Source organism: Physella acuta, unplaced genomic scaffold (assembly GCF_028476545.2).
Source record: "Physella acuta isolate Inbredline_101_S28 unplaced genomic scaffold, ASM2847654v3 ptg000322l, whole genome shotgun sequence".
Classification (NCBI taxonomy): Eukaryota; Metazoa; Mollusca; class Gastropoda; family Physidae; genus Physella; species Physella acuta.
The window spans coordinates 250130-278106 of record NW_026731841.1 but is presented as its reverse complement, the minus strand read 5'-3'; the positions used below and the strand labels follow the sequence as shown (position 1 = coordinate 278106).

At 40.6% G+C, this 27977-nt stretch overlaps 2 protein-coding genes across 4 annotated transcripts; one reads left to right on the top strand and one right to left on the bottom strand.

Moving 5' to 3' along the window:
* The first annotated feature begins 581 nt into the window (after window positions 1–581).
* LOC131940558 (protein FAM110C-like) lies at window positions 582–22880 on the top strand. Its single transcript, XM_059299245.1, has 4 exons — window positions 582–741; window positions 5321–5707; window positions 12271–12394; window positions 18259–22880. Exons 2-4 carry the CDS (start codon window positions 5605–5607, stop codon window positions 19904–19906), a joined length of 1875 nt encoding a protein of 624 aa, XP_059155228.1. The 5' UTR covers window positions 582–741; window positions 5321–5604; the 3' UTR covers window positions 19907–22880.
* Window positions 22881–23430: 550 nt separating this feature from the next.
* On the bottom strand, window positions 23431–27893 carry LOC131940557 (uncharacterized). Of its 3 annotated transcripts, none has more exons than XM_059299244.1 (5): window positions 27780–27893; window positions 25053–26547; window positions 24727–24816; window positions 24460–24571; window positions 23431–24378 (listed from the first exon to the last, which is right to left on the bottom strand). In XM_059299244.1, exons 2-5 carry the CDS (start codon window positions 26464–26466, stop codon window positions 24357–24359), a joined length of 1638 nt encoding a protein of 545 aa, XP_059155227.1. In that variant the 5' UTR covers window positions 26467–26547; window positions 27780–27893; the 3' UTR covers window positions 23431–24356. The 3 variants fall into 3 exon arrangements, with proteins under 3 accessions (XP_059155227.1, XP_059155224.1, XP_059155225.1); XM_059299241.1 differs by having other exon boundaries at window positions 23431–24351; XM_059299242.1 differs by having other exon boundaries at window positions 23431–24351; window positions 27808–27841.
* Window positions 27894–27977: the final 84 nt, after the last annotated feature.

Sequence of the window (27977 nt, the reverse complement as noted above, 5' to 3'; positions counted from 1 at the left end):
AATATTTTATGCACGATTACAATACTTTCTCAATAATCTGTATACGAGAAAGTAAAAAGTAAATACCATTTCGGACCTGGCAGGCTATAGAGGAGATAGAGTTCACCTCTTTTCACCACGGCATATGGTTAGTATGGTTAACGGTTAACCTAACCCTAAGTTTTTATCGCTCGCGCCTGGGTTCTGAACTTGAGACTTTTGATTGAATAACCAGATGAATTCTACCCGCAGACGACGGCTTCCCATAAATTGTAAAAAAAAAGTAGGTTAAAAAATAAAACAAAACAAACATTTATTTTATGACACTATAGCCTACATGTTTCTATTTAGAAAGTAAATTTTTGTCTGTTTTAACTTTTTTTCGGCATAACGTTTGCCAATCTGGTAACCTTGTCGAGCAACACCTGTCTTTCACTTTGTTTGTTTCCTTGAGTCCGGAAATGAAATCACCTGTTCCTCTAACTGCTACTAGGCCTAGACTATTAAATATTACGAAACGACATATTACGAACAACGATTGATCTCTTTTCTGGTGATGAGTTATCGATTGAGGTTATAGTGTCGTTTTACGATTATTAAACTTAAAACCGAATAGCATTTTAAACTGAAACAAAATTGAACATTAAATAGATCTGGGACATCTAAATATGCTACAAAAGTTATCTGGCAGTCTTACAACACTTTTATCTGGCTATCTGGCTACAAGATTGCTGACCAAAAGTAAGGACTCAAATCCAAAAGGTAAACAAGCGTTTTTGGCTTAAAAACAATTATAATACTATTACGCCCATTTAGTGTACGTTATTCTTACTTACTTAAAAATACTTTAATCTGGATCTAGTTAGTCTGGTAACGGTTTTATTTGATTTATTAAATAGTAGTCTAGATAGATCCTAGCTCAACGTCGTACTCTTATTTTTAGATTTTAACTTTTAACTTGTCTTAAACTGAAAAAAAGTTTTATAAAGTATTATTTAAAATATTTAAGTTTAGTTAGTTTGAGACAAGTGTAACGCCACTTTAAGTCACTTTTAAGAATTTAACGGGCATTAATTAGATTAGGCCTATAATATTTATTTAATATTGAAGAGAGAAGCAGTTTTGATTTTGTTATAAAGTTTAACTGTTTAAAGTTTAAAGTAGATCTAGAATCTAGATCTAGATCTAGATCTAAAATCTAGTAGTAGGCTTAAAAATTAAAATATTTGAAAAGACTAGACCTAAATTCTAAATTAATAAATTATTAGGGCCAACACTACTGACTAAAGTAAAGTTAGATTCAGAGTTTCTTACAGTAATCTTCCAGGCACCTCAGGCAGAGCCCCCCCCCCCCCCCCGAAGAAAATCTACCCCCACCCCCCGAACAAAAAGGAATTTATTATATAGAAAACATACTTTTAGCAGTTTCTGCCCCCCCCCACCCCCCCTGAAAATGTCAAGAGCACCCCTGAAGATAAAAGTCTGGAAGAAACACTGGTTAGATCCAGCAGTGGGGGGGGGGGGGATCAGAGTTTCTTCCAGGCATCTCTTCGGGGGGGGGAATTTTTACCGCCCCCCCCCCCCCCCCGAACAAAATGAAATTTATATAATTTATATAGAAAATATATACATTTAACAGTGTCTCCCCCCCCCCCCTCTGAAAATTTCAAGTGCCCCCCCCCCCCCCCCCGGAGAAAAAAGTCTGGAAGAAACACTGGGGGGGGGGATGTGTGTGTTGTTATTAATAGGTGGGTGTGCCCCCACCTGAAAAGATGCTTGAAAGAAACATTGCTACTAAGTCTACTACTATTACTATATCTAGATCTTGTACTCAATAGCTTAGCACTAGACTTAGGGCAGTATATAACATGTAGATACAATATTGCTCTTCTTTGCTTTGTGAGACAATTGGGCTGTCTATTGTAAAGTAGGATCATGGACTAATTTATTGGCTACTTAAAACATATTAATAGGCCTTTTTTCTCTGGGAGGGGGGCAGACACAATTTTTCAGGGGTGGGCATGGATTCTGGTACATACATTTTATTTTGTTCGGGGAAGAAGTAATGCCTGAAAGAAACTCTGCACTTCACTTTCTCCATGTTAGTAATGAAATGTTGTGTTATAACAGGAGGTAGGGTGGTTGGGTCGGTTGCTGAACCGAAAAGTGTGGAGTTCATACCCCAGGCAGATGAGGCTGGATAGCTGGGGACAGCCACTCATCTAGGAGAGACAACTCCAAAATCAAACAACTGCTGCCTTGTAGTTTGTTCTTGGTTGGACAAAGGCTATGGAAGCAAATCCAAAAAGAAAAGCTAGCTGAAATTGGAGTCAATGGCTTATATTGCACATAACAAGTTGACACACAATACTTAATTGTGTTGGAGGGAATCTCTTCCAACACCAAAATTAAAAACAAGGAAGAAGAAAAAGAAGTGTTATGACAAATTTAATAATTAAACCAATTTATAGAGTTAATAATCTTGATCTAGCATTATTTGAAATTTTAACCTAATATTGAGTCATATTATGCAGGTTTATATTTAGACACATTTATTCTACTGTTTAACTTCTGTATATAGTTTTATACTTTTGATGGTGTTGTCTTGTGTACTATTCCATGACTGGGGTTGTCTTGTGTTCCTGTGACTGGGGTTGTCTTGTGTTTCCATGACTGGGGTTGTCTTGTGTTTCCTTGACTGGGGGTGTCTTAAATCCCCTGACTGGGGTTGTCTTGTGTTCCTGTGACTGGGGTTGTCTTGTGTTTCCATGACTGGGGTTGTCTTGTGTTTCCTTGACTGGGGGTGTCTTAAATCCCCTGACTGGGGTTGCCCTATGTACCTGTGACTGGGGTTGTCTTGTGTTTCCATGATTGGGGTTGAAATGTCTTTTGTTCCTGTGAGTTGTCTTATGTCCCATGACTGGGGTGGTTTTGTATTCTCTGACTGGGTTTGTCTTACTGGGGTTGTCTTGTATCCACTGACTGTAGAGTTGTCTTGTGTCCCCTGACTGTGGGGTTGTCTGACTGGGGTTGTCTTGTGTCCACTGACTGTAGGGTTGTCTGACTGGGGTTGTCTTGTGTCCCCTGACTGTGGGGTTGTCTTGTGTCCCCTGACTCTGGGGTTGTCTGACTGGGGTTGTCTTGTGTCCCCTGACTGGGGTTGTCTTGTGTCCCCTGACTGTGGGGTTGTCTGACTGGGGTTGTCTTGTGTCCCCTGAGTGTGGGGTTGTCTGACTGGGGTTGTCTTGTGTCCCCTGACTGTGGGGTTGTCTTGTGTCCCCTGACTCTGGGGTTGTCTGACTGGGGTTGTCTTGTGTCCCCTGACTGGGGTTGTCTTGTGTCCCCTGACTGTGGGGTTGTCTGACTGGGGTTGTCTTGTGTTCACTGACTGAGGGGTTGTCTTGTGTTCCTGTGACTGGGGTTGTCTGACTGGGGTTGTCTTGTGTCCACTGACTTGAGTTACCACTAACCAGTTTGTTCGTGCTAATGAACTTTGTGTACACTGAACTAGGAGCACGAGATGGAGATGCAAACATGGGTTGTTTGCCCCTGGATAGTCAGTCAAATAGCCAGCCTTAGCCTTAAGTCATCGCTCTGACCTCGCTATCTGTACCCCTTCATTTGGACCAATGTATGGGAGGGATGGGGTGTTATCTGTATGGGGGGGGGGTGTCCATGTCACTTTGAGCTTTGACTTTCGTAAGTAGCACTTGGACTGTGTATGTGTGAGGGGTGTGTTGATAGGTTAGTTATTTATATGTGTGTTTAGAGTTTAGCGAGTTATGAAATATATATGCGATATCAAGGCCTTTCGTTTATGTAAGATTGTTGTTAACGGTTAACTGCCTGTAATCGTCTTCAAGCTTGATTGGTTTTTCGTGTAAGGAGATTGACAGGTGTCAGCGCAGGTAGCTGTAGGTTGTACCTGAGCGGCATGGTATGCCAGTTACCTGCACTGTTAGCTTCTGGTCGTTTTTAGGTGACAGTCACCAATTTCCTGCCGGCTGGGAGGGAGTACACATCGTCACGTGACTTCCAATCTAAACAAACCTCCAGTTAACCTCCAGGCTACTCAACATTCGAGTATCACAACGCCATCAGGCTAATTTGACCCGTGTATGGCTCTATGGCTCTACACCAGGCCGACTTCTGTAAACAATGTATTGATTGGACCCTCCTTTACATGTCATGTAACATCAGATGAGTCATTGTGATCAATCACAATAAACGAGATTCGGAGCGGTTATAGTGTCAGAAAAACCAGCCTATTTTTAGACTGCATTTGTCACGGGGATACCCAATCTAATCAATACTTTCTATTTGTCGCTAGCGTTGTACAGATGTACATAGATTTCAATTTCATATTGTTGCCAGCGTTGTACAGATCTATGTAGGTTTCATATTGTCGATAGTTTTGTATTGATGATGCACGTAGTCAGGAGTTTGACCTATGTAGGTTTCATATTGTTGATAGTCTTGTTTTGATGATGCACGTAGTCACGTATTTGACAGTGTTATACGTGTCCTGAAGTAGTCCTACATAAATGTGACATGGCGCGGTATTTATCACAAGGCGCTGTTTGTTTTTGTGTTGGTTGATTTGACTTGCCTTTACTCTAATAGCAACATTTTTGTGCCACTTCTTGGTTCAATATTACGTTTTTAAACAACGCTTTTTAAATATTTTTTATTTTGTATTGTTTGAATCCCGGGCTTGCTGTGCAGGTGAGTGGTATGATGTTGTAAACACCTGCATGTTTGGCTGTAGTCACCTACGATAAGAGCAATACGATTTGCACCCAAAGCTTTTACCTAATCTCCCATCCTTTTGATTGTGTGAAGGCCGACTCCCCACCTCTCTGTGTGGTGTAGTGTAGAGTGTTGATGTCCTAGCATTTCGTAATCAGCTGTCTTTAGTTGGGAATCAGCTGTCTTTAGTTGGGAATCAGCTGTCATTAGTTGGGAATCAGCTGTCTTTAATTGGGAAAGACATTCGTTAGTTTTTTAAAAGTATTTGCTTTGTGAATTTGATCATCAAATGTAGTTTCTTATAGTATTGAAACCCATAGTGTCTAGAGCATATTCATGTAGTTTACACCTGGGAAGTCTAGGTACATCTGCTTGTTAGATCACGTGACACTCACGTTTAGAGCCAACATTGAACCACGGCGCGGTCCTTTAGAGTGGCTACTGTCATTTTAGTGTTGTGTGCGTACTCTACGACAACCTTTATTTCATGTAAGCTGGTTTCATGATCGTATTCTTTTACAACCTTCATTTTATGTAAGCTGGTTTCATAATCGTATTCTTTTACAACCTTCATTTCATATCATCTCATCAGGGAGGGAGTAGCGATAGAGTGACCTGCTAATGACGTGCTGACAGCTGGAAGAGCCTGCTGGTGTCGGTGTTAACATACCTGTGGCCTGATCTACCTGCTGATGACAGTCATGTTCGCTGACTGACGAGAAACATTTCTGTCCCCTAATAAGTTAAGCGACGTCTAATGACTATAGTGGCGGTGGGGCGCCCAGAAAAGACACCCCAGACGTTTGATGGTTCTCCCACTCCCACGCTAGTGGCTGTTTGATCAGCTCCCAGAACTAACGGGCACCACAGGGGACCATGTCTCTGCTGCTGACCTCATGCACCATGGGCAAGCAGCCCGACAGGCTGCTCAACAAGGGACCTGGATACCTCAGAACTCGGACCAACATGGGCATGTTTGGTGAGTAATATACAATTCTCTAACATAGCATGTTTGGTGAGTAATATACAATTCTCTAACATAGCATGTTTGGTGAGTAGTTCACAATGTTTGGTGAGTAGTTCACAATTCTCTAACATGGCATGTTTGGTGAGTAGTTCACAATTCTCTAACATAGCATGTTTGGTGAGTAGTTTACAATGTTTGGTGAGTAGTTCACAATGTTTGGTGAGTAGTTCACAATGTTTGGTGAGTAGTTCACAATGTTTGGTGAGTAGTTCACAATGTTTGGTGAGTAGTTCACAATGTTTGGTGAGTAGTTCACAATGTTTGGTGAGTAGTTTACAATGTTTGGTGAGTAGTTCACAATGTTTGGTGAGTAGTTCACAATTCTCTAACATAGCATGTTTGATGAGTAGTTCGGAATGTTTGGTGAGTAGTTCACAATGTTTGGTGAGTAGTTCACAATGTTTGGTGAGTAGTTCACAATGTTTGGTGAGTAGTTTACAATTCTCTATCGTGGGCATGTTTGTTTTCCATTTGAAAAAGTTATGTTGTGAACTGAATTTTAACTGTTATTTTGCATTTTAAAAAAGAACGTTTTTGAAAGAAAAAAAATTAAATTAAAAAAGAAATCGATTAATATACTCTTCGTTGACCAGCCTCTTTAAATATTTTAGAGTCTGAGGTGTGATGTCTTTTTAAGAGGGAGGGGGGAGGGAGTTTTTTGTGACAAAGTGGACATGGGGAGGTAATAGTCCTAAACAAATTAGCGTAAATGTTTATGACAGGGGATACTATAACAATTGTATTTATAAGGTAGGGAATATTGGATTACTTCCCTTACATGTATACAATTTTTCACCCTTTAAAATGTGATCTCGACATTCACCTTTATAAATCAATTTGAAACTTGTCAGGGAATTTTGTTTTACTATTGCACAATTTTACTACACCCAAGTTGTGAAATGTTTTATGGGGGGGGGGGGGGGGGGGGGGGTGGAGGTAAGGTTCACGATCGTTGGCACAGTGTTAAATCAGTAAGGACTAGGGACCAGGCATGACTTAAGCCTGGTCATGACTGATGTGACTTTAGCCTGGACATGACTTATGTGACTTTAGCCAGGACATGAATTACGTAATTTTAGTCTGAACATCACTGAAATGACTTGAACCTGGACATGACTGATGTGACTTTAGACAGAATATGACTGATATGACTTGAGATTGGACATGACGGATGTGACTTTAGCCGGGACATGACTGATGTGACTACCCAGAACATGACTAATGTGACTTTAGCCAGAACATGACTGATGTGACTTTAGCCTTGACATGACTGATGTGACTTTAGCCTGAGCATGACTGATGTGACTTTAGCCTGGACATGACTGATGTGACTAGCCAGAACATGACTGATGTGACTTTAGCCAGAACATGACTGATGTGACTTTAGCCTGGCATGACTGATGTGACTTTAGCCTGGCATGACTGATGTGACTTTAGCCTGGGCATGACTGATGTGACTTTAGCCTGGGCATGACTGATGTGACTTTAGCCTGGACATGACTGATATGACTTTAGCCTGGGCATGACTGATGTGACTTTAGACAGAACATGACTGATGTGACTTTAGCCTGGACATGACTGATGTGACTTTAGCCAGAACATGACTGATGTGACTTTAGCCTTGACATGACTGATGTGACTTTAGCCAGAACATGACTGATGTGACTTTAGCCTTGACATGACTGATGTGACTTTAGCCTGGCATGACTGATGTGACTTTAGCCTGGCATGACTGATGTGACTTTAGCCAGAACATGACTGATGTGACTTTAGCCTTGACATGACTGATGTGACTTTAGCCTGGGCATGACTGATGTGACTTTAGCCTGGACATGACTGATGTGACTAGCCAGAACATGACTGATGTGACTTTAGCCAGAACATGACTGATGTGACTTTAGCCTGGACATGACTGATGTGACTTTAGCCTGGCATGACTGATGTGACTTTAGACAGGACATGACTGATGTGACTTTAGCCTGGACATGACTGATATGACTTTAGCCTGGATATGACTGATGTGACTTTAGCCTGGCATGACTGATGTGACTTTAGCCTGGGCATGACTGATGTGACTTTAGCCTGGACATGACTGATGTGACTTTAGCCTTGACATGACTGATGTGACTTTAGCCTGGGCATGACTGATGTGACTTTAGACAGGACATGACTGATGTGACTAGCCAGAACATGACTGATGTGACTTTAGCCAGAACATGACTGATGTGACTTTAGCCTGGGCATGACTGATGTGACTTTAGTCTGGGCATGACTGATGTGACTTTAGCCTGGACATGACTGATGTGACTAGCCAGAACATGACTGATGTGACTTTAGCCAGAACATGACTGATGTGACTTTAGCCTTGACATGACTGATGTGACTTTAGCCAGAACATGACTGATGTGACTTTAGCCTGGGCATGACTGATGTGACTTTAGTCTGGGCATGACTGATGTGACTTTAGCCTGGACATGACTTATGTGACTTTAGCCAGGACATGAATTACGTAATTTTAGTCTGAACATCACTGAAATGACTTGAACCTGGACATGACTGATGTGACTTTAGCCAGAATATGACTGATATGACTTGAGATTGGACATGACGGATGTGACTTTAGCCGGGACATGACTGATGTGACTACCCAGAACATGACTAATGTGACTTTAGCCAGAACATGACTGATGTGACTTTAGCCTTGACATGACTGATGTGACTTTAGCCTGAGCATGACTGATGTGACTAGCCAGAACATGACTGATGTGACTTTAGACAGAACATGACTGATGTGACTTTAGCCTGGACATGACTGATGTGACTTTAGCCAGAACATGACTGATGTGACTTTAGCCTTGACATGACTGATGTGACTTTAGCCAGAACATGACTGATGTGACTTTAGCCTTGACATGACTGATGTGACTTTAGCCTGGCATGACTGATGTGACTTTAGCCTGGCATGACTGATGTGACTTTAGCCAGAACATGACTGATGTGACTTTAGCCTTGACATGACTGATGTGACTTTAGCCTGGGCATGACTGATGTGACTTTAGCCTGGACATGACTGATGTGACTTTAGCCTGGCATGACTGATGTGACTTTAGACAGGACATGACTGATGTGACTTTAGCCTGGACATGACTGATATGACTTTAGCCTGGATATGACTGATGTGACTTTAGCCTGGCATGACTGATGTGACTTTAGCCTGGGCATGACTGATGTGACTTTAGCCTGGACATGACTGATGTGACTTTAGCCTTGACATGACTGATGTGACTTTAGCCTGGGCATGACTGATGTGACTTTAGACAGGACATGACTGATGTGACTAGCCAGAACATGACTGATGTGACTTTAGCCAGAACATGACTGATGTGACTTTAGCCTGGGCATGACTGATGTGACTTTAGTCTGGGCATGACTGATGTGACTTTAGCCTGGACATGACTGATGTGACTAGCCAGAACATGACTGATGTGACTTTAGCCAGAACATGACTGATGTGACTTTAGCCTTGACATGACTGATGTGACTTTAGCCAGAACATGACTGATGTGACTTTAGCCTGGGCATGACTGATGTGACTTTAGTCTGGGCATGACTGATGTGACTTTAGCCTGGACATGACTGATGTGACTAGCCAGAACATGACTGATGTGACTTTAGCCAGAACATGACTGATGTGACTTTAGCCTGGGCATGACTGATGTGACTTTAGCCAGAACATGACTGATGTGACTTTAGCCTTGACATGACTGATGTGACTTTAGCCAGAACATGACTGATGTGACTTTAGCCTTGACATGACTGATGTGACTTTAGCCTGGCATGACTGATGTGACTTTAGCCTGGCATGACTGATGTGACTTTAGCCAGAACATGACTGATGTGACTTTAGCCTTGACATGACTGATGTGACTTTAGCCTGGGCATGACTGATGTGACTTTAGCCTGGACATGACTGATGTGACTAGCCAGAACATGACTGATGTGACTTTAGCCAGAACATGACTGATGTGACTTTAGCCTGGACATGACTGATGTGACTTTAGCCTGGCATGACTGATGTGACTTTAGACAGGACATGACTGATGTGACTTTAGCCTGGACATGACTGATATGACTTTAGCCTGGATATGACTGATGTGACTTTAGCCTGGCATGACTGATGTGACTTTAGCCTGGGCATGACTGATGTGACTTTAGCCTGGACATGACTGATGTGACTTTAGTCTGGACATGACTGATGTGACTTTAGCCTGGCATGACTGATGTGACTTTAGACAGGACATGACTGATGTGACTTTAGCCTGGACATGACTGATATGACTTTAGCCTGGATATGACTGATGTGACTTTAGCCTGGACATGACTGGTGTGACTTTAGCCAGAACATGACTGATGTGACTTTAGTGTGGATATGACTGATGTGACTTTAGCCTGGCATGAAGCCAACTGATCCCACCCAAGGCTGCCCGTATTTACCCAAACATCTATTTATAAATCTAATCCATCGGCTGGTGTGATTTACAAGTTAATCCATTGCTGGTAGAATCCTCCTATTGTGTCGCTATCTCTTATTATTATTATTATTATAGCATTGTGTCAGTGTGCTGCTATTTTATGACCGTATTACTCGATTAACGTTTGTACATTTTATTACCTTATTGGTCGCTTTGTAACCAGTGTAGGTTTTGTTTGTGGTAAACTGTTACAAATGTATCAGGAGGGAGTTGTAATTGCCCCGGGGGGGGGGGAGAAGGGGGGTTGGAATCGACTGGTCATGTCCTAAATCCGCTGTCTATAGACTATATGGACCTACACATGTGGTACACACCACTGTCCACTATATGGAACTACACGTGTGGTACACACCACTGTCCACTATATGGACCTACACATGTGGTACACACCACTGTCCACTATATGGACCTACACATGTGGTACACACCACTGTCCACTATATGGACCTACACATGTGGTACACACCACTGTCCACTATATGACCTACACATGTGGTACACACCACTGTCCACTATATGGACCTACACATGTGGTACACACCACTGTCTACTATATGTACCTACACATGTGGTACACACCACTGTCCACTATATGGACCTACACATGTGGTACACACCAGTCCACTATATGGACCTACACATGTGGTACACACCACTGTCCACTATATGGACATACACATGTGGTATACACGGTACACACCACTGTCCACTATATAGACCTACACATGTGGTACACACCACCTTTTGAACGCCAGCATTGCCTTCCTAGTGCAGCACCCATATTGATTGAGTAAAACCCGCTAGTTAAAGCCTACATGAACAGAGTTTCTTCCAGGCATCTATACCGCCCCCCTCCCCCCGAAAATTTCAAGTGCCCCCCCCCCCCCCCCCCGGAGAAAAAAGTCTGGAAGAAACACTGTACATGAAGGGACGTAACTGAAGACTTGCCACGCACCCATCTGATCATAAAATAAACATTACAGTTAAATGTAGACGACCAATTACAAAACAGACATTATATTCCGATGACGAAAAGTAAACAGTATAGTTGTAAGAACCAAACGTAACAGTACACTAAAGTTAGTGTGATCCCAACAGCACTGTTGAAGAAGCTAGTAGCAAAGACGGAAGAGGTTGATCTAAGCTCTGTTAATTTTTCTTTTAACATGCGATGGGGTGTGGAGGGGTACGTGAGGTCTTATCTCTGAAATAGGAAATTAGCCGGTATTTCTGCATGTGTGTGGTAGCGGAAGTAAAATAGCTAGCGGTGTTTCCTCTTGCCTCAATACAGACTATAATAGGTCCACGTCACAAACATGAGCAGGTGTTCGGTCATGTGCTGCTGGCATCAAGGGTTACCTTTTTTAATGGTCTAATTTTACCTTTTCTTTTTATAGATAGTCGTGTCAGGGTAATTTGGTCGTTACATATTCCCAAATGCGACCCAATTATCCCCCCACTTCCCCAGCCCTAAACTTCCGTGACCGGTACTATGACCGAGTCCTCCACACGACTGTCTTCTGCCCCTCCCCAGCCCAGAACCTCTCTGACCCCCCTATGACCCCTACTATGTCTCCTGTCTCTCCCCAGCCCAGACCCTCTCTAACCCCCCTATGACCCCTACTATGTCTCCTGTCTCTCTCCAGCCCAGAACCTCTCTGACCCCCCTGTGACCCCTACTATGTCTCCTGCCTCTCCCCAGCCCAGAACCTCTATGACCCCCCCTCTGACCCCTACTATGTCTCCTGTCTCTCCCCAGCCCAGAACCTCTCTGACCCCCCTATGACCCCTACTATGTCTCCTGTCTCTCCCCAGCCCAGAACCTCTCTGACCCCCCTATGACCCCTACTATGTCTCCTGTCTCTCCCCAGCCCAGAACCTCTCTGACCCCCCTATGACCCCTACTATGTCTCCTGTCTCTCCCCAGCCCAGAACCTCTATGACCCCCCTGTGACCCCTACTATGTCTCCTGTCTCTCCCCAGCCCAGAACCGTAAGAGCGCCGTAGAGCTGCTGGCAGCCAGCAAGTCCCAGTTCTACACCATCAAGGGCTCAGTCCCGCTGGACAAGCACCAGGACCTGGCGGTCACTCACGGACAGAACCAAAGGTCAGTCTTTACAGTCAAGGGGGAGGGGGGGGCTGAACTAATTACGGGGGGGGGTGGAAAGGTCAGTCTCGACAGTCAAGGGTAGGGAAGGGGGCTGATCTAATATCTACAGTCGGAGGTAGGGTTAAACAAAGATCAGTCTTTCTAATACAATCAAGTACAATCAGGGGGGGGGGGGGGGGGAAGGGGGAGATGCAGTGCTATTAATCCCATGCCAGCTACTGTTCTTCATGTCAAATGTCACATCTTTAGTACACTGGTCAAGTTATTGTTCTTTATGGCATAAGCGACATACTTGGTCCATTTGTATCAGTTCCATACGTCATGTCTGCATGTCACAATAGTGACATCTCCATGCTGTAGCACTCTCTGTGGTGATGCAATACCGCTCTAGTACTGCCCGTGATGGCCCAGTGCCGCTCTAGTACTGCCCGTGATGGCCCAGTGCCGCTCTAGTACTGCCCGTGATGGCCCAGTGCCGCTCTAGTACTGCCCGTGATGGCCCAGTGCCGCTCTTGTATGATGGCCCAGTGCCCCTCTAGTACTGCCCGTGGTGGCCCAGTGCCCCTCTAGTACTGCCTGTGATGGCCCAGTGCCCCTCTAGTACTGCCCTTGGTGGCCCAGTGCCCCTCTAGTACTGCCTGTGATGGCCCAGTGCCCCTCTAGTACTGCCCTTGATGGCCCAGTGCCGCTCTAGTATGATGGCCCAGTGCCCCTCTAGTACTGCCCGTGGTGGCCCAGTGCCCCTCTAGTACTGCCTGTGATGGCCCAGTGCCCCTCTAGTACTGCCCTTGATGGCCCAGTGCCGCTCTAGTATGATGGCCCAGTGCCCCTCTAGTACTGCCTGTGATGGCCCAGTGCCCCTCTAGTACTGCCCTTGATGGCCCAGTGCCGCTCTAGTATGATGGCCCAGTGCCCCTCTAGTACTGCCCGTGGTGGCCCAGTGCCCCTCTAGTACTGCCTGTGATGGCCCAGTGCCCCTCTAGTACTGCCCTTGATGGCCCAGTGCCGCTCTAGTATGATGGCCCAGTGCCCCTCTAGTACTGCCTGTGATGGCCTAGTACCGCTCTAGTACTGCCTGTGATGGCCCAGTGCCGATCTAGTACTGCCTGTGATGGCCAAGTGCCACTATAGTACTGCCTGTGATGGCCCAGTGCCGCTCTAGTACTGCCCGTGATGGCCCAGTACCGCTTTAATACTGCCCGTGATTTAGACACGTAGAAGCACTTCGCTATTCTTAACAAGAAAAATCAATTGAAGATTGCAGTTTTAACTGGAATATAATTAGGTTTCAGTCAATCTGATTGATTTTAGCTGAGTCAACCGTTTGGTGTTCACATTGTGTTCTCTTGTTCGTTTATCCTGGGCTGGGCTCTGGTATTGAATAAAGTGGGAATAACTGAAGCAAGCACATCACTATTCCCCACATTGTACTCCCCATCCCCCCCCCCCCACATTGTACTCCCCATTCTCCACATTGTACTCCCCATCCCCACATCGTACTCGCCACTCCCCCCCCCAACCCCTACTCAACACCACCCATCGAGTACTCACCACCACACATTCCCTACTCACCATCCCCTACTCACCATCACCCATCGCCCACTCATCATCCCCCATCCCCTACTCACCATCCCCCATCGTCTACTCACCACCACCCATCCCCATCGTCTACTCACCACCACCCATCGTCCACTCACCACCACCCATCGTCCACTCACCACCACCCATCCCCCATCGTCCACTCACCACCACCCATCCCCATCGTCCACTCACCACCACCCATCCCCCATCACCTACTCACCACCACCCATCCCCCATCACCTACTCACCACCACCCATCACCTACTCACCACCACCCATCCCCCATCACCTACTCACCACCACCCATCCCCCACTCACCACCACCCATCCCCATCGTCCACTCACCATCCTCTACCCAAGTATTCCACGCCGCCCAAATGGCCGCCGGCACACAGCAACAGGCAGGCACGGCCGATTGATTTTTTTGTTCCCCTGGTCTGTGTGTGTCAAATTATCTCCCGTCCCCTCCTGCTGCCGGTCTGAGACGTGCCGGCCAGTGGCTGTACGACACATCTAGCACCCGTGTGTCCTAGCATAGCAGTCTAGTTGCTGGGCGTGTCACCAGTGCTCAGCTAGACTGGTGTGTCAGCCATTGATTAAGGCGTGTCCATTGATCTCTCTCAGACATCCCGTCTTTACACACCCGTGGCTGGTGCCGCCTCCGTGTTGTTGTCTCTCTCATCGGGTAAGCCGTTTTCTCTTTATTATCTCAGTGTACCGTGTCCGTATATACAATAGATGAATTATAAATACGTATTATACAAATATATGTCAAATATAAATGTGAAGAGTTGACTGTTTCCACTCGAATAGAACGTATAGCTGCTCACAAGGAATGGTTGTAATGGCTGCTGTGTTCAAGCCACGGCCATCAACTCGGGCAGCACGTGATGGCTACTTGACTCTTACATGGTCTTGTCTCGTGTGTGTGTGTGTGTATGGGGGGGGGGGGGGGGAGTCAGGTTTGTGAGGCACGTAATGTAAAATCAATCAGACCGAGACGTTCTTGCAGCAGTTTTCCTTGATCTACAATGGCGTCCTCACATGCATATTTCATGCCGGGAGGGAAAAAAAGAAGTATCTGCCTTTTTTTTATTGCAGTATCTGTTCAGTGGAGCCCCTGATGGATGAGACATGCATGTCCTAGTATCCTACCCCCTCCCCGTCATTTGACGGTCCCAGCCCAGGGGTAACTCCAATAAATGTAAATTTTATCAAGTTATAAAGCAACTAGTTGGACTGGGTAAAGACCCTAACAGTTTGTAAATCACGTGCTCCAACGTCCTAGTACTAGCAGAGACGTAGCGACCCCTCCCGGCGCCTGGGGACAAACTTTCAATTTGGCGCCCCCCCCCCCCCTTCTCCCCCATATATTTTCTATATGTATAATTCAAAATAGCAGCTAAAATGAGCTTATTGAGTACTGGTCAAGTTTATAAAGGTTTTGTTGGGTACAGGTCAAAGTAGTCAAGTGTATAAATGTTGGACCACCTAGACTCCATGATCACGCTGTGGACCACGTCGACCTTGTGGGGTGACTATTAAATATTTGGATGACTCACAGACTATGACTGGAAGTTAAATGATTTTTCAATACGCTGTTGGTGTAGAATTTAGACTGCTTGAACTACTTGGCGAAGATAAGCTCAGACTTGGTTTTATGACATCTCACCAAAAGTGTAAAACGACATAAAGCAAGTATGTTCAGCATGCGTTGGCTTGATACAATCAGAACTTCTTCCAGTTCGCCCCCCCCCCCCCGAACGAAATGAAATTTATATAATTTATATAGAAAATATATACTTTTAACAGTGTCCGCCCCCCCCCCCAAGAAAGTCTACCGCCCCCCCTCCCCCCCCCTTCCGAAAATTTCAAGTGCCTCCCCCCCCCCCCCGGAGAAAAAAGTCTGGAAGAAACACTGGATACAATTATCTATCGGCCCATTTTATTCTGGCTTGAGATATCTATAGGCCGATTTGATCGAAATTGGCATGCGTAATCTATGCTGACAATATCATCTAAATTGATCATTTACCTTTCAATAAATGAGGGTCATAAATAGAAACGGTGATACTTTAATATGTACAAATGATGTTGCACAATGGCGAACACAAAGATCACGTTAACCCCATTCCCCTGTAGATTGTGATTTGTGAAGATGGCATTTACCCCATTCCCAAGCAAATTGTAAATATGGCATTTACCCCATTCCCAAGCAAATTGTAAATATGGCATTTACCCCATTCCCTAGAAGATTGTAAATATGGCATTTACCCCATTCCCTTGCAGATTATAAAGATGGCGTTTACCCCATTCCCTAGCAGATTATTAATATGACGTTTACCCCATTCCCTAGCATATTAAGATGGCGTTTATCCCATTCCCCAGCAGAATTCTGCGACTGATTCAGCATTTGAAGCATCCTTTCTCCCATTGATTGGCTGGCGACGTCGAGTGAAGGGGCGGACGTTAATTAGGTTTTTACTTGTGGTAATCACCAATATGGAAACTTAATTACACTAGGGCCATTCATGTCGTTCTTTTTATTTTTAATAGTTTAAAACGATGAAAAGATGGCAGATCTAATTTGTGATTCAATATCAGATGTGACTTTTTGGTCCATATTGAATGATGACATATGTCATATGACACTAGGTGGTGATTCAATGATGACATATGACACTGAGTGGTGATTCAATGATGACACATGACACTGGGTGGTGATTCAATGATGACATATGACACTGGGTAGTGATTCAATGTTGACATATGACACTGGGTGGTGATTCAATGATGACATATGACACTGGGTGGTGATTGAATGACATATGACACTGGGTGGTGATTCGATGATGACATATGACACTGGGTGGTGATTCAATGATGACATATGACGCTGAGTGGTGATTGAATGACCTATGACACTGGACGGTGATTTAATTATGACATATGACACTCTGTGGCGATTGAATGATGACATATGACACCTTTTTTACAATAGAAAAACTGTGAACATGATTGATTGTATTATTTATTAGTTTCAAATAGACATGTTTAGCCAAGCCACGTGTATAAAAAGTATCTTTACAGTATACATCTCACGTGGAGTGTGTAGGCTTTAACTTTGGTATGTAGACCTGGCGTAATGACTAGTTACGTGCGGCACTCGGGGCCATTAGTAGTTTTTCCTTTATACATCTCTCGCCTATTATTGCTTTGGCTGTATCGTCGAGAAACATTATTATACTTATACACTACTCGTCCATTATGGCTTGCTTTGTCACTAAGACCCAGACCTCATACTCCACCGGCCCATTATGGCTAGCTGTGGCAGCCAGATCTCATACTCCACCAGCCCATTATGGCTAGCTGTGGCAGCCAGATCTCATACACCACCAGCCCATTATGGCTAGCTGTGGCAGCCAGATCTCATACTCCACCAGCCCATTATGGCTAGCTGTGGCAGCCAGATCTCATACACCACCAGCCCATTATGGCTAGCTGTGGCAGCCAGAACTCATACACCACCCGCCATTATGGCTAGCTGTGGCAGCCAGAACTCATACACCACTCGCTCATTGTGTCTAGCTGTGGCAGCCAGATCTCATAAACCACACGCCCATTATGGCTAGCTGTGGCACTACTAAGACCCATATCTTCAGAGAAACACGAGTAGAAAAACGAACGTGTTTATCTGTGGTGTAACCCGATCCTACCAACCCCGAATATGATCAATATAATAGCTAGCTGCCCAGGCTAGTAGTGCCGGGGTTATCTATGCACCACTCGAGGACTTAACCTTCTACGGCTATTTGAACCCAGTTACTGGTAGTTACAGTGATCGTGTACCTAGAAAATGCTGGCACATGAGAAATGCGCGTGACCCGGCAGAGGTTGTGCTCACTGGCTTGAGTGTTTCACGAGGGGGGTGGGGGGGGGGGGGGGGAGAGCTGGCAGCCAATCAATAACTTTTTTTTTTATCGTTCTCTCGATGCTCATGTACTCATTCTGATAACGTGGTTGGTGCCCATTGTATTGCTGGGGTCAAGGTTTTTCTTAATCTCACCATTAAAAGTATGCCAGCAGCCGCTGACGATTTCACTACTAAGTTTTAAGATTTACAACCTATTTGAGAGAACTACAAAACGGCTGTTACATCTAACTGCCCATTGGGTATTGTGAATTGTACATATCTTATCCATTGTTCATTGCTAAGGAAAATGGAAGAGTTGAAGTGTGTTGGTTAATGTTTTAATTTCTTCTGGTTTCCTCTCCTCCAGGTTCAGCATCAAAGGTAAACAGAGAGAGCCCTCACGCTCCAAGTCTGAGTTTGACCTGAGTAAAATCCAGCTGTACAAGACTGAGGAGGAGAGTGATGAGAACAACAATGACACTAGCACAGACTCCATTGTCCTCACTGAGTCTGTAGACACCAGTCCACACCCGGGGGACAGACTTGCTGCAGGGAACAATGGCCAGCCTACTCAAGCTCATAGAGACAGTTTGAGCAAAGAGGTGCCACTCAGCCTTGTGAAACAAGAGTCATCTGTGCCTAGTGATGCTCACCCAAGCCCCTCTGTGCAGGAAACAACCCTCCCTGTGTTTGCTGAGAAACTAACCGTTTCTCTTGAGTCTGAAGGCAGAAGTACTCAGGTCAAAAACACACCTGAACCTGTCGGGAAAAAGCCAGTTCCGTTACCCAGGAAAGCTAGAGAAAAACCAATTCCTCCTCCCCGACCACGCTTACCTAAAACACCTGAGGCTGAAGCCCCTAATGATAACACTTTCATTCAAAGGCAAGTTTTTTCAGAACCATCTTCGTGCACCTGGGGCAACAATTCACCAGAAGTTAGCAATGGTTTAATTACTGACACACCAAAGTTAAAAAACAAGCTACCAGTAACTGATGCAACTGTTAACAAAAAACTGTCCCGAGTAGAGACCCTCACCCAGAGGTTTGCCACTCTCTCAGAGCCCAGCACAGTTGTGGCTGAGGAGAAAATATCCAGACCAAAGACACCAGTACAGCTGTCTGACAAGTGCACTTACACAGCCACACCAGTCTTCATCAAGTCTAACCTCCCTCAAAGTTTTGAGGCCAGGCCAGTTTTCATTTCACAGTCAGGTATATGCCTCAAAAATAGCAGCCAGCTAGAGTCCTCTTCTGAAGGCTTGCTTTTTAAAGGAAGGCAACAATGTTCAGATTTTACAGATTCTTTTAAAAGTGCAAAGAAAGAGGGCTTAACTTTAACTAAAAAAGATAGTATAGAGTCTGAAACAAAAAGCAGTTCACCAGTTTGTAAATCAGAAATGTCCATTGAGAGCGCTGATCAAGCTGTGTACAACTCAGAGATCAACGCTTGCCCATCCGCATCCATGGAAGCTGAGCTGGTGCCAGGGGAAGAGGAGGAAGCCAGAGAAATCACCAGAGCCACCTCGTCTTTGAGTGGGTTGATGGATCCGCAGGACTTGTCCCCACTGTCTCTCTCCCCCACCCCCTATTGCTCCTCTGTACCTCGCTCCCACTCAGACATTAGCTGCAGGCTGGAAGGCCAGCACTCACGGGACAGCTCAATTGTTTCAAGCCACAGCAGACTTTCCAGGGCCAGTGCTGGGGCAGATCTGGAGAACTTCTTTAACCAGATGGGCCTGGAGAAGGGCCTTCTTGAGCCCATCAGTAGACTGAAGGAGCTCCAGACCAGCGAGGTGTTTGACAGCATGAGTTCGTTAGATTCCCATGATGCAGCTAGCATCTGTAGCACGTATTCCAGGAGTGATCAGGAGTGGAGTGAAACACAGTCCATGGAGCGCAGTCATCAGCAGACCTCTATTATAGAGAGGAATGCCAGAATCATCAAGTGGCTATGTAATGTCAGGAAGGCAAAGAATCCTGCCCAGAAAGCTGATAGTTCTGCTAGTAAGGATTAAACATACCAAAGATTTAATACTTCTTAATGCATTCAGGTGCACATTTTATAATGGGATTCTAAAATGATTAACTTGAGCATTTCATGACATGTCTTGTTCACCTTATAAAGAGCTTCTTGTTTATGTACAATATTGTGATAAGTAACACTGTTTTGTCAGATTGATGACCATTGGTTATATGCTAACTTCTGTTACTCTCATTTGGATATAAATAGTGCCTAATATATGTATAATTAAAAGGTTTTAAGAACCAGGAGCTTTTTTGAAATACATTACCAAGCATCCTTAAGGGAACAATATTTTGGCAGCCTAACAATGGTTTATGCAGTAATGACCAATTTTTTTTACTGACTTATTTAATTTTCATTGTATTCCGATATTTGTTTTAAAAAGACAAATTTCTCAATCTGTATTATCGATGTAGCATACAGTATCCATTTGTTTTCTTTTCCATCTCCACAAACGTTACCAGCTTTTGCATTTTCAACTTCAAAGAAAAATGTTTTTAGGAGGAAATACATTTTTACACTGATAAGTTAAATACTGGATTACCTTTTCATGTAAAATAACTTTTTAAAGATATTCAGACAAAAATATTTTAGAATTAGATAGTGATATAAATTAAGTATCAAACATAACACATCCAATTCTAGCCTAATTTTAGGTTTTCTCTAAATTATTCTTGTAAAAAGAATTGACTATTTGTATCTATGTCCAAATACCTAGTTAATATTTTATAGTAAAAGTAGTATTCAGCCCCTTTTCTCCTTAGGGAAAGCACATGTAAAAAAAAACTGACTGTTGCACAAATGTATATTTATTAGAATAGGATTTATTCATGTCTTTATTCAATCAAGATTTTTTAAAATATTAACTAGATGATGACAAAAATTTATTAATATTACTAGTTAGATTTTCTTTCTGTTTAGTTATATTTAAAAGAAGAAACGTGTGTACTATTTTATAATTGTCTTTGTGTGAAAACGTGCCTATCTTTGCTAAAGCAATCAGTTTATTGCCTCTTTCTGCCCTGATCAGCTGATACTTGTTTACAACTTTCATTCCTTATAACCACACTCTGTTGGAGTTTCTACCTTTTATTTGAAATGTGCAGCTACTGCAACAATCAATACTGGAGAGTATTTAAAAATAGATAGTTTAATTCTAGCCTTAAAATGATTCTTTTACATTTCTGTGAAAATGAGTTGAAAGTCATTTTAATATAATTTTATCTCACTTGTTTATATATATATATATATGTTATAAGCATTAGTTTGTAAATTGTTTATACAGACATTATAGAAAGCATTAGTCTATAGAATTTCTTTAGTGTTGTACTACAGATCTTCCATAGGCATTACTTGTGTTAATAAATTAAATTTTTTAATACATCAGCATGAATAAAGAGCTGAATCAGCAGTTTTCATACCTTCATACTCTAAATAAAAGAGCTAATTATTCTTCATGAAATTTTGAATATTCTATCAATCAGTATACAAAGGAGAATACTTATGCTAGACTTGATCAATTAGACCTATATTCTATAATGCTGTATTTTACCACTGCATTTAGATTTTTAGTAGTCTGTATATTATACAGAATGCCATATCTGTGGACCAGTGAAGCTTTTATTAGCTCAAGTTTTTTATTGTGATAGTTCTCTTAGTGATCTCTATTTAAATGTTTACATTTATAATTAAATTAATGCTGCAGTACTGTCCTTGAAATGTCAGTTGTTATGTTAGTTATCTCAGTTGTATACAACTTTTGGGGAAAACAAACAATTGTATTTATTTAAAATAGAAAATTGGATTTCTGTGTTGTGTTTTCTATATGGTTTATGTTTTAAAGGTCGAGCCTACACAAGATGTAAAGAGATTTAATTTCATATTATTTACTAACCTCTGAAATCTATAGATCTAATCACTATTGACTGGATAGTCTAATTATTTTTAACTACTGCCATCAGTTTGTCTTGGAACATCACCTCGGAATAGAAAATGAACTATTTGTATTCTTATGTTGCTTATTCCTGTTTATTAAAAAACCTGCTGTCCAAGCACATGTTTAGTCATATCTAGATAACACAAAATAGTATCTATAGCTTATTTAGTGAATTCACAAAACATTCATTAAATATCTGATGTCTATGTTAACTAGGAAGCTATAGAAAGCTAAAGCAAACAAAGGAAATAAATAATGCAGCAGTATCCCTAGATTTTGCTCAATGGTATAGAGTAAAAATATATAAATACAAAAAAAATCTATTGGGTGTTGAAAATTAGGGCTCACTGTCATACTTTTTAAAACTAGTTTTGGTTAATTAATCTTGTAAAAGGAAAAAAGTTATATGGGTAATTATTTAAGGGAAAACATATGGTAATCTGGAATGTTATATTAGCTTAACAAGAATGTTTCTTTCAATGTAAAGTTGTTTTTTTTGTTAGTTATAATTTATAACTAGTGTTCTGTTCTTGATGTGTTTAGCAAATGATTGTATTTTGTGCCAAATGAAGGTTTGAGTAACTTACTTGATAAATATCATGATTTCATTTGTAATCATGTAATATTTCTCATACTGTTTTGTACATGCAAACATCTTCATATGCATTTTAAATTTGGTTTTTGAATGCAATATAAATTTCTCAAAAAAGTTTGATATGTCTTTCATTATTATAATTGCCATTTGATCAGTTTGTGAGAAGCTTTTTTTAAATAATCATTGTACATAGTTTGTTTTATAATAATCAAATCTTTTCATTGTAATCAATGGATATCCATAACCCATTTATTGTATTTGTCTGTAGGATTTAAGTATTCTTAGTGAATCTTATTGTTATATAAAACAGGGGCCAATTTAGCTAGTATAGTTGGTATATTCAATGTTGTTAAGTTATAAAGTTAATTTATTTAATTAAAACTTTTTGTTAAATAAAAATAAAAGTGCAAGCCAAATAAAGATTATGCAATTATTTTTTTAAAAGGAGTCAACAATTGAAAAGTTCCAGAAGTAAACATAAAACATTAATTAATTTTAGTGTTCCGTAATGAATTACGTTATATTAAAACCAGAGCTTCTAATATTGCTAATATAAGACCCTACTTAATATATTTTGTGCTTGCATTACAATCAAAGTTGCAAATTGTTTCATTGAAATGAAAATTAGTAACATTTCTTTTAAGATGATATGCTAGTTATGTTTATTTTGTGCAGTTTGTATTTCTTAGCTTTCATTGTAATTGCATTTGAATAATGCCCAGAATTTACAGTGTTATAAGAATAAACTGATGAATCAAGCTATCCTAATCGCCAGTTGTTCATTTCACATCGGTAAAATTGAAGGAGAGGGAAATAAGTGTATGTTTTAACATCAGTCATACTACTCTGTTTAAACAAAATAAAAGGATTTGAAAATGTAGCAAATTCTAAAAAGTATAAAACAATTTATATATGTTTATAAATATATACATTTGAATTAAATAATTTTTTACATGAAAATAACAAAAATAAATCACCACTCACAAATATTTTTGTGTTCAATTTATTGAAAGGGCTCACAAATACAACAAAATAACTAAATTGATGGAAAGTTTGAACTACAAAACTGAATTGTTAAAATTGAATTTATATGAATTTGAAGAAAGAAATTATCAGAAAGTCATAAGCATAGCCAGTACACCAAGTGTAATCTACACATTTCTGTCAGTGCTTGCACAAGGAATACTAATTTACCTTTAAGTTTTGTTGTTAATAAATCTAAGAGGTATGCTATGTGTTGTTCCAGTTTAGTTAAAGCAAATGTAAGTAGATCAATTTAGCTAACAACTGAAATCAAATAATAACATATAATACAGATTATCACAGATTAGCCCCAGGCAGCTTAAGTGACCAGTCAATGAATACACAAGAATGAACAAACCATTATAAAACAAAACCTTAGTAACAGAATTATATGAAAACAGTGAAACTCAAACAATAATACAGTATACTGATTAGGCACAAGAACAACTCTACATCCATGTGCTAGGCATAAATACTTATTTCTTAAAACATTTGTTCTAATTTCAAAAAATTAAAGAGCTCTTGAAAAATAAACAACGCTTTTTACAAGCTTCACTATAAAAACGTTCCAGCAAAATTGTGCAAATACAATTTGGCAAAGTAAACAAACAAGTGCAATACTTTTTGTAATAAACATTTTGCTTCATGGCATTGTAAAGTTCTTTCTATACAGTAGGCTACATGTAGCAGGTGTAAAAGGGTTGTAGAGATAAATCACTATAGACTGGTGTCTATAGTCAGGGCCATCGTTCTGATACAACTATACTTGCAAGTGAACTTCAGCGTAACAGTTTGCTCAGATTCACTCATCTGTAATCTTATTTAGTACTTTGTACCACAGCCTGTTTTGTGGCTGGTGTTGAAATAGCAGTGTAATTTGTCCCTGTGTTAACAAAATCCATAAAATGACCTAAAATATAGAGACAATCTTCCAGGCTGGAACATTCCATCAGAGGCTGTTTTTAAATACAAATCATCAAAAAACACCTACTTTTTATGGAGATGTTGAACATGTTGCTTCTTCGACAAACCCACGCGCCGTGGACGATTACATGTTGCTAATGGTAGAACAGATTTTAAAGCATCTGGTCCTGCGTCAGAATCTAAAATTAATTTTCAAAAATTTTTTGACTAATGAGTTTAGTTATATACTGTCAACAAATATTTTTTTACTGTGTAAGAATGAAATTATGAATTACAAGAATAATAGTTATTTTAATTTCATTGTCTTAAATTATTTGTAGAAATATATCATTACCTGAATTTAAAATTGAGGTATTTGGATTTTCCTGAGGTAATGCAGTAAATTTGAAAGCAGACTTCACAAAAAGGTTGTTGGTAACTAATTCTTTAAAAAAAAAAAGATTCTTATTTTGAGATTCTACATTAATCTAAGTGCCATTTAATTCATAATTTTTTTAGTACTAAAACTGCACCAATTTTTAACAATGAGCTGATTAAATAAACAGCTGCTATTTAAGCTAATAAGGTGATAAAATTGGCACATTCATAATTGTTAATATAGGGAGAAATGCACATTTAGATATGTCAGATTTAAACTACTTTAAAATAAGGGTAACTTACTTTTATTGTGTAAATCATTGTTTGATTCTTCATACATAGAAACATCTGCTGTTTTGTTTTCTTGTAACACAGAGTTATCTGGTACCTGTTGTTCATCATCTCCTCTCACAGGTGGCTGCAAACTGTTGTCAACTGGCTTTACTTCTGAAACACTCAGGGTATTACTGGCAGACAAAGAGTTAGGATGTGTATACTTGGCTTCATCTGTATCTTCACTCTCACGGCATACAACAAATGCATCCTTCATGTTTTGTATGTAGCTAAAGTTTTTAAGTGAAGCTACACAATTCTGATGAGTTGAAACATCTAACTCTGATATGTGTTTTTCAGTATGCTCAAACTGTTCAAACATTATAGTAGTTTCTTCACTGTTACATTTTGAACTAAGCTTGTTAACTGGGATCAGTGAACTTATAGAGACACTGTCATCCAGAAATGATTCTGGGTGATCTAGTGGAAATTTACAAAAATGCTTGGAAAATATGCTTGTGGGTGATGTTTCTGGGAATACTATTTTGGAAGAGGCAGAGATTTTGGCAAGTGATTTTTCTGTGAATAAATAGGGCTGCTTGATTGAATGGGATTTCTTTTCATCTAAAGTTGTGGGTGAAGAAAACTGGCTTGTAACTGACATAATTTGAAAAGGGACCTTGTGGTTTAGCATGTTTTCAAAGAGGTCAGACTCTGTGGTAGGTCTGTTCATTAAAGTATCATTTTCTTCTGATTTCAAAGTTTTGTTTGCAGTAGAAGGACCAAAGTTTGCTACAGTAGGGTATTGTCTTTTATTTTCTAGACTGTGATTTTCTTGAGTCTTATTCACAAAAGTGACACCATATTTCCTATGAGATTTTTTGAAATGTTGAGCGTATTTGAAAAATGACTCATTTGGTTGAAATTCTGGAGACATTAATGGAAAGCCAGCTTCTTTAGCAGATGCTGCATTCCACTGGGTACCAATAATCTTTGCTTGAGAATAGGTATTGAGAGCTGATGTAAACTTCATTGAAAAGTGAAGAATCTGGTGGTGATGGACTATTGGAAAAGTGTAGTCCTCTTTCAAAATCAACAAAGGGGAGGCTAATAAATCAAATAACCTATTTTCTGATTTAAATGTTTCAAATAACTTTACTAGTCCCCTTTTTTGTTGCCTTTTAAACAAGCTGTAAGACAGTTTCAGTCTTTTCCTCAAAGGCAAACAATGATGTGATGGTTGTAAATTATCAATGCTCAAATGATGATCAACTTTACTAACACATTGATGAGCTTTATCATCCAGTGTTCCCACTGCATCAGCAAATATTTTCACATCAGATGAACCAGAATCTGAAAGCATGCAAGGCCCACTGAGATGAAGGTGATGGTTCATAAAAATAAATGTCTCCTGTGTACTTTCTTTTGTGTTTATAGCTTCCATTCTTGTGGGGACCCTTTTTAACTGAATAATTTGCAGTTAAGTTTTCATTTCTCAAATATGAAGGATGTGATGGTTTATTTTCTAGACAATAAAATGAAGAATAAACATAAAGTAAGTTCTAGTAAAAAAATAAGTAATAATCTTCATAATGTAACTCAAAAAACTCTGACTTCAGCCCCACACACTAAACAAAACCTCTTATCTATGTAGGCCTATATATAATAATCTTACAGTTTCTGGATATATATGGATTTTTAAACAAAATTATTTATACATACATTATATAGACTATATATATATATATATATATATATATATATATATATATATATATATATATATATATATATATATAGGCACCTGGAAATTGATATGTCAGCACTCTTTCTGACTAAAGGTATGTATGTAGTAAAATTTAATATAGTCTAGTATTGATTTTTTTTTTAATATCAAGTCCTGTTGGCTTAGTACTACTTAGTAGCCATAGGGACTACACTACACAGACGAGAAATAACAATGGGAAGGGTGTTGGGGAAACAAGCTTAGTTCAACAATCAATGGTGATCCCCAAAACCCTACCCATATTGTCACAAAAAGTAAAAGCAATTCCCTCCATCCCCCAACCAGTGTTTCTTCCAGACTTTGGGGGGGGGGGACTTAAAATTTGGGGGGGGGGGGCGGTAGACTTTTTTCGGGGGGGGGGGGGGGGAAACGGGATGACACTGTTAATTGTATATATTTTCTATATAAATTCCATTTTGTTAGGGGGAGGTGGGGGCAGTAAACTTTCTTTGTGGGGGGGGGGGCTCTGCCCGAAGAGATGCCTGGAATCTAGATTCTCATTTGTACTTTAATTAATTATCAATCATAATTTTTATCATCAATTCATAAAATATAGATCTAGTATATAATTATTAATTATTCATAATTAATAGGCCTAACACTAGTACTTGACTAGTACACTAATCTTTAAAAATAAGTCCTAGATCTAGATCTATGACTATATATACTATACTATCTATGGTACTAATAATATAAATTATTATTACTTATTACAAAGTAATACAAAGGTAGGGTCTACTCTAGATCTATCTGATCTAGCTAGAATCTAGCTAGATCTAGATTTAAATTTTCTAGTTCTAGAATCTAGATCTAGAACTTCTAGATTATAAATAATAAATTAAATAGAATTAAATAAGACAAGACTAGAGTCCCCTAGACTAAGACATCTCCAAAAGCCGTTGCCTTAATTAATTAATAATTAGATTAATTAGACTTGGTAGTGTCTATAAATTAAAGCAATAACTGCTTACACATCTGTTTCTTATAAGAAAAAAGTACCCGATCAATATTTGAGTAGATTCTATAGTTATAGATCTAGAATCAAGATCTAGATCTAGATTAGCTTCTAAATCTCTATTTACGGTTAGCAGACGACGATTTGTTGTGACCTGCAGCAGCACGTGACAATCTATTTTTAGGATGTTAATAATTATTTTTACAATTTTTAT

Excerpts from the sequence above, each read along its gene's own strand:
- LOC131940558 (XM_059299245.1), top strand. The coding sequence starts at position 5,605 with ATGTCTCTGCTGCTGACCTCATGCACCATGGGCAAGCAGCCCGACAGG. Across the intron at positions 5,708-12,270 it reads GACCAACATGGGCATGTTTG|CCCAGAACCGTAAGAGCGCC; the intron begins GTGAGTAATATA and ends GTCTCTCCCCAG. Across the intron at positions 12,395-18,258 it reads ACTCACGGACAGAACCAAAG|GTTCAGCATCAAAGGTAAAC; the intron begins GTCAGTCTTTAC and ends CCTCTCCTCCAG.
- LOC131940557 (XM_059299241.1), bottom strand. The coding sequence starts at position 26,466 with ATGGAAGCTATAAACACAAAAGAAAGTACACAGGAGACATTTATTTTT. Across the intron at positions 24,817-25,052 it reads CAATGATTTACACAATAAAA|AATTAGTTACCAACAACCTT; the intron begins GTAAGTTACCCT and ends TTTTTTTTAAAG. Across the intron at positions 24,352-24,459 it reads GTTCAACATCTCCATAAAAA|GGACAAATTACACTGCTATT; the intron begins GTAGGTGTTTTT and ends TTGTTAACACAG.